This window comes from Sinocyclocheilus anshuiensis, unplaced genomic scaffold (genome assembly GCF_001515605.1).
Source record: "Sinocyclocheilus anshuiensis isolate Anshui unplaced genomic scaffold, SAMN03320099.WGS_v1.1 scaffold393, whole genome shotgun sequence".
Taxonomy (NCBI): domain Eukaryota; kingdom Metazoa; phylum Chordata; class Actinopteri; order Cypriniformes; family Cyprinidae; genus Sinocyclocheilus; species Sinocyclocheilus anshuiensis.
The window spans coordinates 1,253,067-1,267,215 of NW_015536501.1; the positions used below are offsets into that span (position 1 = coordinate 1,253,067).

The following is a 14,149-nucleotide window of genomic DNA, read 5'->3' on the forward strand; positions in this document are numbered from 1 at the left end:
AAAAAAAAAAAAAACCCTGCTAAAATTGTGCCACATCTACCAATGAGTAAAAATTGTTTACGTTTGTGAGCAACATTAAATCACGGCCAAATATATAAAGGCACTCTGGCCTGTGACACATGATGATTCCAACAAATCTAATTGACAACATTAACATCATTTAAACCAAAAATAAAACTCAGGTTTGCTAATGGACATCACTGCTACCAGTACACAACAGCCAGCCAGCAAAACTTTCATGTCACGAATATCTGAAAACAATCATTAGCAACTTGTACATCAGTTGCCGAAAATTACTCCGCAAAAGATGCAGATGATTCAAATGTACATTTATTTTCACAAATATATTTGCTTTACAACAACAGCTCATTTCTTCAAAAATACAACGTGCAGTCAATAATGGTATAGTCTGGGCTGAAAGGACTTTTTGTCATGAAAATGTCAAAATGACAAAGTATAGGTTGAATACTGGAGTGAAATGACCCTGACCATTTTTGTGAGCTTCACTATTAGAGGGAGCAATGACACTTTACTCTATGACACTGTTTTTCAGGGTTGTCCAGTTTCAAAAAGAACAGTCCTTATACTTTTTACACAGAATCTTTTTGAAGGCTTTACGGAAGTCCCTGTTAAAGATGGTGTAGATGAGCGGGTTCAGGGCACTGTTGCAGTAGCCAATCCAGAAGAAGAACTTAAAAAGTGGCTCTGGTAGTTTACAAGTCTCTGGACAAATGGCCTGCAAGCTGTAGCTGAAGAAGAACGGGAACCAGCAGACGACAAAAACCCCAATGACGACCGCCAGGACGAATGTTAACCGCTTCTCGCGGACGATGAAGGCTCCCCTTTGATGTTATGATGACTTTTCGGTACGTTTGGGTTGGGGAGGATGTCTGGTGGCCAAGCTCCGGCGCCCCCCCCACACTGGAGGTTGTCCCGTTGGCATTATGTCCCCCAATTGCCTCGACGTCGGAGCCGGAGCTTGAACTGTCCTCGTAGTCCTTGCACCTCCTTGACCTCCTTGAGTGCTGCCGACTTTCTGCTGATGATTGAGGCTGGTTTACGGCGTCAGATCTGGATGTAGTCGATGTAGTCGGATTCGCAGGGTCAACACCTCCCTGGTTTTCCCCGTTCTGCAGCTCTCGGCCTGGTGGCACACCACCTGCATAGTCTTTCCTCGGCTCTCCCGGAGGACATCTAGTGTGCTTCTTGGCAATCTGATAGATGCGAACGTACACCAGGATCATGATGAGGCACGGGGCGAAGAACGACCCGATGGAGGAGTACAGGATGTACCCGATGTGCTCGTTGAGTTTGCACTGTGGGACCCCATCCTTATCCAGCTGGGTCTTATTCATGGATACCAGCGGGGGGAAAGAGATGACCGCAGAGATGAGCCACACCACCAATATGGCCCCCTTGATCTTGCGAGGGGTGCGTTGGGTCGCGTACTGCACTGGCCGGGAGATGGACAGGTAGCGGTCCAGGCTGATGGCGCACAGGTGTATAATGGAAGACGTGCAGAAGAGCACATCCAGCGCTAAGTAGATCTCGCACCAAAACGACTCAAAGTACCAGTAGCCCATCAGCTCATTGGCCAAGGAGAATGGGATGATCAATGTGGCCACCAGGATGTCCGCTGCAGCCAAGGACACCAGGAAAAGATTCTGAGGTCCTCGTAAAAAGCGGCACGTCAGGACGGCGATGATCACCAGGATGTTCCCGAAGATGGTGAAGAGCATGATGAGAGTCATTGCGGTGGCGAAGGCAGCTGTGGCTTCAGGAGAATAAGAAAAACTGGAATCGCATGCTTTAACCTCAGAACTAAGATTTTTTCCTGCTCCCAACCTGCACGCCACATCTGGAGGCTGTATTACGGTCATATTGAAGTTCCAGGCTAGACAGAGAAGTGCAAAGCAGTTTTTGATACAGAATTAAATCCTAGCGTAATTCTTCCAAAGACATTCTTTCTTTTAGAAAATCATTTAAAAAGGGAAATAACTAAAATTAGTCTTTACATCAAAGAACGACATCCTTTAGGTGCTTCCTTCGGCGAACTTCAACAAGAAGAAGAAAAAAAAACACGAAAAAAAAAACACTACAAGTCAAGATATTGCACTTGCATTTAAAAGTCCTGTAGTCCGTCTATTTCACAAGGAAATCATTCAAAATCAATCAGCAAGTAAAACGTAACATGCGTAACTACAAAACCGGCCACTATTAATAAAAAGCTTAATGGAACCAAATTCTGAGGAGCAGTTTTATTGTCAAGACATGCTGTTACATGCCTAGATTCACTTATCTGCACTCACGCAGTCACTAATATCATTAAGAAGCTAAATTAAAGTGCACAAACCTGCTTATGACAGCACAAAAATAATAAAAAGTCTTATCAAGAGGCATTAATAAGTGCACAATTCATTTACATAATTGCTGCTCTTTTTTTGACACAGAAAACACTGGGAGAGGTTCTGATAACCCAAAGCATCAGCCTACAGACACAACGGCCATTACTTTCAATCAGAATCCATCAAATTGAGCGATAACAGAGACCAAGCACACTCTTATCCAGGAAATCCATGTCATTCATTGGTTAAAATCTGAAAACCAGCAAAAATGTCAGTCAAAACCATGCTTTTAATCTAAACAGAGGGTGTTTGGATTCAATTTTAAAGCTAGCTCAAGCTATATACCTATGCATTTGCTTTATTTTCTCTCACCCCAGAGAGCAAAGCCTCTCTTGGCGTTAAGAGCTCTGGCACTTTTCCAGAGAGGTGAAGCTCTCTGAAATCTTCTCATATCCAGCTCTGTGATCTCACAATGCAGCGCCAGAGCCAGAGCCAGAGGTGTCTCTAAGAAAGAGTCGCATTGTCTTTGAATGCACATTGGAAAGGTCACAACATCCTGGAGGCCAGAACATCTCTGGAGAGACACCAGCACAATCTTGTGAGAGTTTCTCATGTTTGATGTGGCACCTCAGCTGATGAATTACAAAATTGAATGGAATGTGTGCCGATATATCCACTCAGTTCAGGATAGGGAACTGCTGATGTAATATTAGTCACGCTCAAGAGAATAGTAAATAGCGGTCATTTAAAATTCTGGATACAGAGGAAACCATTATGTGATTCTCAGATATTTATTTATCCGTATGATTTTCAAAATCCAGTCAAAAACATGGTCAGGTCATTTTTCACCCCAAAATTAAGAGATATTTATTTATTTTCTTCAGTATCCTAATGGTCTTGCATTTTTTGCTTTGTGACATTATTTTGACATGACAATTAAAGAACAAAAATAAAGTAACTAAAAATGCTCTTTCCAAATCCCTGCCTTGCAAAGACATTTATAAAGACTCAAAGACAATCCTGAACATGCAAAGGAAAAAAGGATCTACAAATGGCGTGTTTCTTTGGCAAGGAAAACAAATTGTCAAATGATCTCTGTTTGTAGAGGCTTTGTAGGTGCAGTTTTCAATCTTTCAACTGATATATACTGATAAAAAAAGTTCCAACATTGAGAACAAGTCACAAAAAAGTAATTGTGTATATATATATATATATATATATATATATATAAGTTCTTCTTCTGGATTGGCTACTGCAACAGTGCCCTGAACCCGCTCATCTACACCATCTTTAACAGGGACTTCCGTAAAGCCTTCAAAAAGATTCTGTGTAAAAAGTATAAGGACTGTTCTTTTTGAAACTGGACAACCCTGAAAAACAGTGTCATAGAGTAAAGTGTCATTGCTCCCTCTAATAGTGAAGCTCACAAAAATGGTCAGGGTCATTTCACTCCAGTATTCAACCTATACTTTGTCATTTTGACATTTTCATGACAAAAAGTCCTTTCAGCCCAGACTATACCATTATTGACTGCACGTTGTATTTTTGAAAGTTGCTAATAATTTCATTCATATATATATATATATGAATGAAATTATTAGCAACTTTCAAAAATACAACGTGCAGTCAATAATGGTATAGTCTGGGCTGAAAGGACTTTTTGTCATGAAAATGTCAAAATGACAAAGTATAGGTTGAATACTGGAGTGAAATGACCCTGACCATTTTTGTGAGCTTCACTATTAGAGGGAGCAATGACACTTTACTCTATGACACTGTTTTTCAGGGTTGTCCAGTTTCAAAAAGAACAGTCCTTATACTTTTTACACAGAATCTTTTTGAAGGCTTTACGGAAGTCCCTGTTAAAGATGGTGTAGATGAGCGGGTTCAGGGCACTGTTGCAGTAGCCAATCCAGAAGAAGAACTTAAAAAGTGGCTCTGGTAGTTTACAAGCCTCTGGACAAATGGCCTGCAAGCTGTAACTGAAGAAGAACGGGAACCAGCAGACGACAAAAACCCCAATGACGACCGCCAGGACGAATGTGAACCGCTTCTCGCGGACGATGAAGGCTTTCCTCCTGGTGTTCGGAGTTCCTGCTGGTGTCATGTTTGAAGAGGACAGCTGGCTGCCCTTTGATGTTATGATGACTTTTCGGTACGTTTGGGTTGGGGAGGATGTCTGGTGGCCAAGCTCCGGCGCCCCCCCCACACTGGAGGTTGTCCCGTTGGCATTATGTCCCCCAATTGCCTCGACGTCGGAGCCGGAGCTTGAACTGTCCTCGTAGTCCTTGCACCTCCTTGAGTGTTTCATCTGCTGCCGACTTTCTGCTGATGATTGAGGCTGGTTTACGGCGTCAGATCTGGATGCAGTCGGATTAGGGACATTCGCAGGGTCAACACCTCCCTGGTTTTCCCCGTTCTGCAGCTCTCGGCCTGGTGGCACACCACCTGCATAGTCTTTCCTCGGCTCTCCCGGAGGACATCTAGTGTGCTTCTTGGCAATCTGATAGATGCGAACGTACACCAGGATCATGATGAGGCACGGGGCGAAGAACGACCCGATGGAGGAGTACAGGATGTACCCGATGTGCTCGTTGAGTTTGCACTGTGGGACCCCATCCTTATCCAGCTGGGTCTTATTCATGGATACCAGCGGGGGGAAAGAGATGACCGCAGAGATGAGCCACACCACCAATATGGCCCCCTTGATCTTGCGAGGGGTGCGTTGGGTCGCGTACTGCACTGGCCGGGAGATGGACAGGTAGCGGTCCAGGCTGATGGCGCACAGGTGTATAATGGAAGACGTGCAGAAGAGCACATCCAGCGCTAAGAAGATCTCGCACCAAAACGACTCAAAGTACCAGTAGCCCATCAGCTCATTGGCCAAGGAGAACGGGATGATCAGTGTGGCCACCAGGATGTCCGCTGCAGCCAAGGACACCAGGAAAAGATTCTGAGGTCCTCGTAAAAAGCGGCACGTCAGGACGGCGATGATCACCAGGATGTTCCCGAAGATGGTGAAGAGCATGATGAGAGTCATTGCGGTGGCGAAGGCAGCTGTGGCTTCAGGAGAATAAGAAAAACTGGAATCGCATGCTTTAACCTCAGAACTAAGATTTTTTCCTGCTCCCAACCTGCACGCCACATCTGGAGGCTGTATTACGGTCATATTGAAGTTCCAGGCTAGACAGAGAAGTGCAAAGCAGTTTTTGATACAGAATTAAATCCTAGCGTAATTCTTCCAAAGACATTCTTTCTTTTAGAAAATCATTTAAAAAGGGAAATAACTAAAATTAGTCTTTACATCAAAGAACGACATCCTTTAGGTGCTTCCTTCGGCGAACTTCAACAAGAAGAAGAAAAAAAAACACGAAAAAAAAAACACTACAAGTCAAGATATTGCACTTGCATTTAAAAGTCCTGTAGTCCGTCTATTTCACAAGGAAATCATTCAAAATCAATCAGCAAGTAAAACGTAACATGCGTAACTACAAAACCGGCCACTATTAATAAAAAACGTGGTATTAATTTCCACAGCATAAGTCAAATATGTTTTAAATACTGATAAGTGGAGATGCGCAAGGACACTAGCGCGTCAAAACAATACACTAAGTTTTTAGACAGTAAAAGACAAAGTAAATTTGCAGAATATAAAAATGTAAAAATGATTCAAACATGGTAGATCCGTGGGTTTGTGTGTCCGAGCAGCTCTAAAATTGTCAAGATGCGTAAAAAGGTTCACCGTCTGCAAAACGCGCTCCAGCCAAGCCAAAACTACAGTTCCTCAAATACCAAACGTTGTAAAGACAGATGATCTTTGCATAAACAGTTCCATGTCAGAGAAGGGAAAACAATCCACGAAGGAATGCTCCAGTTAAGGTTGGACTTTAAGACTTGAATAATTGCTTTCAATATTTTACAAAATACACTTCCTCAATATCAGCGGAATAAAAAGAAACAGAGAATTCGAATAGGCTACTTAAGTCCTTCTATTCGTTTCTCCATTATTTTATTCTTATACCATTGTCTTCTTCTAGACGTTTTCTAGAAGTTTGCGCATCAGTCACCGGAGTGAACTGACTCGAGTCTCACTGAGCGCGCCCGCCATGACGTCACGTCAGAGAAGCACTCCTTCTCAGGGTTACCAGCCAGTTGTAATTTTATTTTATTTTTTTAATTTATAGTTAAGTGCCAAAGCAATTGAATGTGGATTACTGCAAGAGGAGGAAAACAAAAACGAAGCAGAGTGCAAAAACGCGTTATGTGTGAAAGAATCATTTGTGAGACTTGTACTAGTTATTTGTGCAACATCATTCCCCCTTCTCGTTATATTTATATAAATTTAAAGATACTTACAGAAGATTTCAGGTTCCCATGGAGTACCAACTCCCTGTGCAATTTACGCAAAAGAGGTCTGGCGAATAAAACTAAAAACTTATACCCATATATCATTATTTAAAAGGCCACAATTAAAGGTAATGAAGCATACAATTGACTAGAATCACTACGCATATTAAGGCTGCCTTTATAAAACACAATAAAACGATATCAGATGAAATGAAACAGATTTAGCTCTCCAAACACTGAAAATGGATTGTGATTAGCCAGCATGCTGGTGAAATTAAACGCAAACTCACTAAAGAATCCAAAAGAAAAACACTACGCTGCAATATGCTATAAAAGTGACCTTTATGCGATGGTACTGTATGTACATTTGTGCCTCATACTTCTTTTTGGTAACACAGACTCCACTCACATTGCTCACATTGTCCACCTAAAAACGCACAGTGACTACCACCTACTGGACAAAACAAAAATGACAATAAAAACAAGAATTGAGGACATATGCATTTCTATTTTGAAACCTTTATTTGTCCTCCTAGATTCAAAATGCCTCTGTTATCAAGTAACCATTCAACATTTCGCTTGATCCTTATCGTGTCTCGTCTGAAATGAAGAAAGTAGATTCATTCAGGAAGAGCAGCTGGAACTCTCAATGTCAAAGTCAATGGCAAGGTAAAGATAAAATCAATAAATAAGTCCATCAGGTCTTTTAGAGATACTGCTATTGATTCAGTTCACTTCCTCTCCTCAGCCGTCAGAACTCTAGTGGGTCATAATAGTGTCTGACAGGTCAATTCTTGGTCTATATACGGCTTTCCATTTTTATACTGCGAATCCTGAGGTTTTGTCATTTTTAGGCATCTCAGGTTCTTACATTCCTAGTGTTATTTTAGCATTGAGAGCCTATTATAGATTTTATTATCATTTTGAATTAGTATTTTATATTTTCCCTTTTCATTTGAAATGTTTTTTTTATCAGCCGTTTGGACTCTCATTCTGACGGCACACATTCACTGCAGAGGATCCACTGGTGAGCAAGTGATGTAATGCTCAATTTCTCCAAATCATCTACATCTTGGATGGGTGAGTACATTTTCAGCAACTTTTCATTTTTAGGTGAACTATTGCTTTAAGTTCATATTTTGCATCAGTTAACCTTTCATTTCAAGTAACAAATCTATTTGATGTTTTTAATTTGAGTTAACTATAATATCCCTGGTATGATAAATGTGCACATATGACGTACCACAGTGGTACAGCCTCCTGATCCTTTGCACATCCAGATCAGACAAGTGACTCCTCTGGCCGATTGTTACACTGCTCTCTTTGGGCTCAATTGTGGGCATTCCATTGCGAGAGAAATAATTGCTGCAAAACAGAACTAATGAAATGCTCGGCCAGCCAAAAGCACATCATGCACCCAGACAGCCATGCAAACTATTTCGGGATACATTTCGACTGCAACTCTTACTTTCCATAATGCATGATTGATTCCAGGTCATATTTTAGACCGAGGGTGTTCCCCTTTTTCTTCACAAAATTGTCCTCTTTCCCTGTAAAATAAAATCATATTTGATACTTTAAGGCCCCTGAATTATCAACATGATCAAAACTTTGCTGGAAAACCTGTTGCACTCAATCTACAGTCAGGCTTTTGAGAATGTTTTTGTTCATTTCTCAATCATCACTGTATTTCATTGTTTTCCACTCCACAATAAAACTAGGCATTTTTTCTCACTGACTAACTATTACAGTACTTCACATGTCAGGCTAAACTGGGTTAAAGAAACCTAAACTAAACGTTTATTTATTTTAAATGGTAAAATGATGTTGCAAAAGTGCAACAGTATGATCCCAGACTAAACTGAAATTATGTATACTAAAACTACTACTCTAAATTATGACAGGAATTCCATTAGCATTTTTTAAATTGCGCTGAAATGCTGAATTAACGTAGTAGTATGCATACTGTACCAGAGGCAATGTTTTTACTAAGTATGATCACCACGGTCATATCGGGAATGCTCGTGGTGAAGGATCTCGTGGCAGATGTTCCCAACTTTACATTTGGCCCAATCAGAAGAGGCTGCTCACCCCCATACATCCAACATAAGATGCACACCTTTAGGAAACAACAAACTAGATTAGATATTCGGTGATGACACTAGATGGAAAAGATAGACTTTTTCCAAGTCTGAAATATACTGGAAAAGTGTCCTGACAAAGACATCGAATTACACTCCCTATAAATGAGTTTTTCTCTAATCTGTGACTTACCCTTTTCCGTACTCAAAGTGCAAATAGTCGGTTTCATTAGCATGTGGATTAAATCTGACGCACGTCTTCGCGGAAATCATATTGGCATTAAGAATGTCTTTAGTCCTGTCCTCTGAAGACCGCAAACAAATACAGAAACAAACATTACTTCTCTGAATATCAATGCATCTTCACCTGATATTACTTAAACACACGACATACAGATCTAATCATTGAAATTGTGACTATACGACTAGAGCACACTAAGGTATTAGGGTAATATCTGCAGAAAACACAACACCAAACTCACCAAGAGTAAAAATCAATTTCATAAGCACTGACAAACTTCCATCCACCTCAGCCCACAGCTGACTCACTGCATTCCTGACAGTCTAAAGAAACACAGAGGCAACTGTTTTTGTATCACAAGTGTTCTGAAATATGCAAATGAGGCACTATACTGTATATTAAATAAGCACTGGTTTCATTTTGTTGACATGCAATAGAATAGAATATAGATAGTGTTTTGATGTAAGTCCTACTTAAAGGTATAGTTCATCCAAAAAACAAAATTGTCATAATTTACCCACTTCCATGGTATTTTTTTTTCTCCATATGATGGAAATCAATGGCTACTGTCAATGCTACCAACATTCTTCAAAATATCTGCTTTTGTGCTCAACAGAAGAAAGAAACTCCTACAGGTTTGGAACAACTTGAGGGTGAGCAAATGATGAGAGAATTTTCATTTTTAGGTGAACTATCCCTTTAAGTGGAGATTTTTGGCTCAGCTAAAGAGAGAAAAACTAATTTTGAGAAACTGTCTTTAAAGATACATATTGTAATTGAAATCTACAGACACAAACAGATAAAGTGTAATAAAATAAACACTTTTTCCCCCAGAATACTCTTCCCCAGTATTCTGAAAGAATACTTATTTTGGAAGTAAAACAGCCAAAAATTGACAAGTGCATGAAGGGAAGGGGAAAAAATGTATGTAGTATCTTGCCTTAAATGACAACTAGCTCTAGTCTCGATCGTGAATATAAAACGAGATTTGGGCTTGCTGGCAGTAAGATATCCCCCTCCTGTACAGCATAGTCTCCCTCAAAATCTGTTAAAGACATTGATAAAGACATTAAATCCGGTCTAAAGGCTCTGATCGGTCATGCTGTTGCGTATATACAGATGTCTTACCAAGCTGCGTTTCACTTGTCTTTGTCAGATGAGGTGGTCCACTCTGCGGTGAGTTAATATATCCTGTGGATAAAAGACATCATGTCATATAACTTAAGTTTAGTTTGTTAAAAAAAAAGCAGCAGTTTTCCTTCAGTGGCCTTCGATGTACCCACACGAGTTCCCCAGGCTTAAACACAAAAACAGCTTTATTTGAATCCATATGCTATATCCACGAATGTAAACTCAGAATATAATGAATTTCTGATTTACTTGTGACAGATTTGTGTGATCAGTGTAACTTCAGAAAGCCATGCAACCAGTAAAACGAACCACAGCATTTAAAACAGTTGCTAACTAGTGGAAAAAGGGACAGTATTATATAAAACGACATGTCCTTTTAAACACGTCCTGGATTTGCTACTTATTTGGCCACCTGGGGCTCTTTATTAGTTCTGTGAACTTCAATGAGAGCCCGTTTACTATAGCGGTAGGAACCAAAAACGCTCATGATGTAGTTCCATTCCGGACGGTTTTATTGGTGGGACACAGAAAAACACACGTGAATTGTTTTGTTGTTGACTTAGTTGTCAGCTGATAGTCGAAGATAGTCTTTTGTGGTGAGCGTGTAAAATTAATTAAATTATTATAGTTTTTACTACAAGAGATAGATTTCCACCAGCCAGGAATGTTTTATAGAGCTTAATCTCCCTGATGATTGCCGTCGGAAAATAACCGCGGTAATTTTTTCCAAAAATCTGATTTTGATGATGATTTTGATATTCATGCTATCTGAAAGCATAAACCGAATTAATATACTAAATACGAAATATCCCTTATATATCGACATGTATCCCTATACATTTTCGTTTCTGGCAAATTACCACAGTATCAGCAGTGACTGTTACTGTAAATCAGATTCATTTCGGTTTAAAGATGTGTAAGAGTTCTGTTCTTCGATATATTATTAAATATGTTTTTATGTTATGACAACGACTTTGTATACCATGGTGCTGAATGTTTACCATATTCACCATGGTATTTCAAAGCACTTTCATGGTGAACAACATGGTATATTGCCATGGCACTTCTATAGTTCCATGATGCATTTTGAATATTTTTGTTAGTATATGGACTCTGGTATTGACAGAAACTATGGCTACAATTGTTTATATAGTAAATATGTTATTCATCTGATCATGAATATATTCTCTTATTCTAACAGAACTCAAAATGACGAGGTGGGCCCGAGCGAACAACGTCCATAAACACAAAGCAGCAGACGCCACACCATGGAAGCAGCTGAAGGCGAGTGGGAATGCTGGAGAAGCAGGAACAAGCACCGGTGGCCGACACATCAAGCAGGGGCCGGGCGTAAAGAAACACAACCCAAAAAAGAAGAAACGGGAGCATGACAGTGACGACGTGAACGGGTTTCTGGAGTATTTAAAGCAGGCCGGTCAGACGCCCGCGGACCAGGATCTGAGAGAAGAAGTGGCAACAGCACTGAAGAAAGACGTGAGACGAGAGAACAGACGGATAAAGAGACAAAACACCAAAAAGAACAATATGGCGAGGAGCAGGATGCATGTAACATGATTACAATGGGAGCGTTTTTCCACCATGGAATAAAAAAATAAAAACGGTAAATGATACAATTCGGTCTTTTTTCCCCTCGCATTTTTGAGTTTATATCTCTTTTTTTTCTTTCAGTTCTTACATTTTTTCTCTCTCTCATAATTCTGAGAAAACCGGCGATATATATATACTGGCAAATTTCTCAGAATTGTGAGATGTTAACTCGAAATTACAAGAGTTTAAGTCAGAATTACAAGATATAAACATGCAATTCTGGGGGGGAATTAAGAATTGCGAGATATAAACTCAAAACTGCAAGATATAGGCTAAAAGACTGCGAGATGTATCTCAAAATTGAGTTTACAAACTCAGAATTGCGAGATATAAACTCAAAACTGCAAGATATAGGCTAAAAGACTGCGAGATGTATCTCAAAATTGAGTTTACAAACTCAGAATTGCGAGATATAAACTCAGAATTGAAATAAAAACTCACAATTCTAAGAAAAAACTCAGAATTGTGAGAGAAACTAGCAATTTTAAGAAAGTCAGAATTGCGAGATGTGGTCGGCGCCAGTATAGACATATAGCGCCGTTCGAGTCCCAGCTCACGGACCTTTCCCAATCCTGTCCCCTCTCTCTCTCACACTTCACTTCCTGTCTAAATTACTGTCCTAATTAAAAAATTAAAAAAAACACCAAAAGAATTTATATAATTTTAAGAATTGAATAAGAGGAAATTAGCTTCCATAGATCATTAATAAGTCTAAATATGAAATATCTCACTTATGTTTTCATATTTTCCATCTAGATCTGCTTCAACTGCCGGAAGCCTGGTCATGGTCTCGCTGACTGCCCAGAGGCGGATAACGATGAAGAGATGGGTCGCGGGATCTGTTATCGGTGTGGTTCTACCGAACATGAGATCCAGAGATGTCATGCTAAAGTGGATCCTGCCATGGGTACGAGTTGAATGAGACGTTTGGATGCTTAAAATGAACAAAATCAAACCTGCTATGACTTACTGAATTAATGCAGCTCTTTTCTAGGTAATTACCCATATGCCAAGTGTTTTATCTGCGGTCAGACTGGACATCTGTCCAAAGCCTGTCCTGACAACCCAAAGGGACTGTATGCTGCAGGTCAGTGATGTCCCTCTTTAAGCACTAAATATCTTTGAATTTTAACACTCATGTCGTGGAGCTTTGTTTTTGTAGGCGGTTGCTGTCGGGTTTGTGGCTCAGTGGAACACTTTCAGAAAGATTGTCCTGAACACCAGAACTCAAGTGAGTTGCTCAGTCCTAACGTAACCACATCCACTGAAAATTTGGTATCTTCTTCTTTAATTGGAAATAGAAGCATGTAAATTAACTCAAACTTCTTTTTGGCAGCTAATTCCATCACCCTCAGTCGGCTGTCCAATAGAATCAGTGCTGACCACGAGGACGTCCATGTGCCTGTGAAGAAAGCACGAGCCAAAAAAGACAAAGTGGTGGTGTTCTGATCCACCGCGGCTTGAGAAGAAATGGACTATTTAACTGATCGTTGCAATTTAGGTTTGGTTTCTCCAGTCATGAACTCACCAATGTAGCCAGTAATTTACTGTGAATTTATGGTCAAAATTTTTACAGTGTAATTCTGTACAATTAAAAAAATAAAACAAATTATAAAGGCATATATATAAAACTTTGTCCTATAATTGTATAGCTGCTTATATTTTCTGATTTTTATGTTGCTCTGAATACTCTGAAAATGTCAGAATTTGGATTTTCCGTTCCGGTAATTGTTTTTAAGGATCCGCCATTAGATCGCGACAGTGCGTGCGTGCATATGAGAGCGAGCGCATATTTGGAGGTTATGCATTGGTCCTCAACATATTTTTGACCGTGACCAGTCAGCTTTCTTCAAACTCGCTCTCATTGATGTTTTGTGAGCAGCAGAACGTTTGGAGAGAGTGTAATAATACCAGAAATAATACCAAATAAAGTGAACTATTATAATGTATAAACACTATTAACATAGCTATACGTTAGTATAGCTCACTCCAAAACAAATCATATAAATGTAATGGTATTCAGAACAGAACAAGAATGAAATAAAAATATATAAACCAAAACAAAGCGAAACTGAAAGTACCAGGCGTTATTTGGGCTCACGCACCTCTCATTCGGCACAAATCCTAATGTTTCCATATTCACGATGTATTTGAATGAAACTATTATTTATAATGTAGTGGCTTTGTACTTCACACGCGTTCGTATATCGACAGAAATATCATCTTCACATGAGCAAAAATGTGCTTGGCATACAAAGTGGACCAGTTATACCACAGACTATTTAAATTGACCAGTGTAACCTTTTATATTTTTGGTTGACTATTTTATTTTGGTAATGAACAGACTGCGATGTCAAGTTTGAGTTGCGAATATGTGGTGTGTGTGTGTGTGTGTG

The 14,149-nt window shown here is 39.8% G+C and overlaps 3 protein-coding genes and 1 pseudogene across 3 annotated transcripts; 1 reads left to right on the forward strand and 3 right to left on the reverse strand.

Annotated features, from left to right (window-relative positions):
- Positions 1-565: 565 nt before the first annotated feature.
- Positions 566-1,880, reverse strand: LOC107689791 (alpha-2B adrenergic receptor-like; annotated as a pseudogene).
- Positions 1,881-4,143: 2,263 nt separating this feature from the next.
- LOC107689798 (alpha-2B adrenergic receptor-like) lies at positions 4,144-5,514 on the reverse strand. Its single transcript, XM_016487957.1, has one exon. It carries the CDS (start codon positions 5,512-5,514, stop codon positions 4,144-4,146), a length of 1,371 nt encoding a protein of 456 aa, XP_016343443.1.
- Positions 5,515-7,218: 1,704 nt separating this feature from the next.
- Positions 7,219-9,301, reverse strand: LOC107689362 (zinc metalloproteinase nas-13-like). The gene is made up of 6 exons (XM_016487326.1): positions 9,256-9,301; positions 8,967-9,078; positions 8,664-8,811; positions 8,161-8,242; positions 7,936-8,057; positions 7,219-7,292 (listed from the first exon to the last, which is right to left on the reverse strand). Exons 3-6 carry the CDS (start codon positions 8,791-8,793, stop codon positions 7,279-7,281), a joined length of 348 nt encoding a protein of 115 aa, XP_016342812.1. The 5' UTR covers positions 8,794-8,811; positions 8,967-9,078; positions 9,256-9,301; the 3' UTR covers positions 7,219-7,278.
- Positions 9,302-10,653: 1,352 nt separating this feature from the next.
- On the forward strand, positions 10,654-13,353 carry LOC107689353 (zinc finger CCHC domain-containing protein 9-like). Its single transcript, XM_016487314.1, has 6 exons — positions 10,654-10,741; positions 11,347-11,693; positions 12,510-12,660; positions 12,748-12,840; positions 12,916-12,984; positions 13,090-13,353. The coding sequence occupies exons 2-6, from the start codon at positions 11,355-11,357 to the stop codon at positions 13,200-13,202; spliced, it is 765 nt and encodes a 254-aa protein (XP_016342800.1). The 5' UTR covers positions 10,654-10,741; positions 11,347-11,354; the 3' UTR covers positions 13,203-13,353.
- The last annotated feature ends 796 nt before the right edge of the window (positions 13,354-14,149 follow it).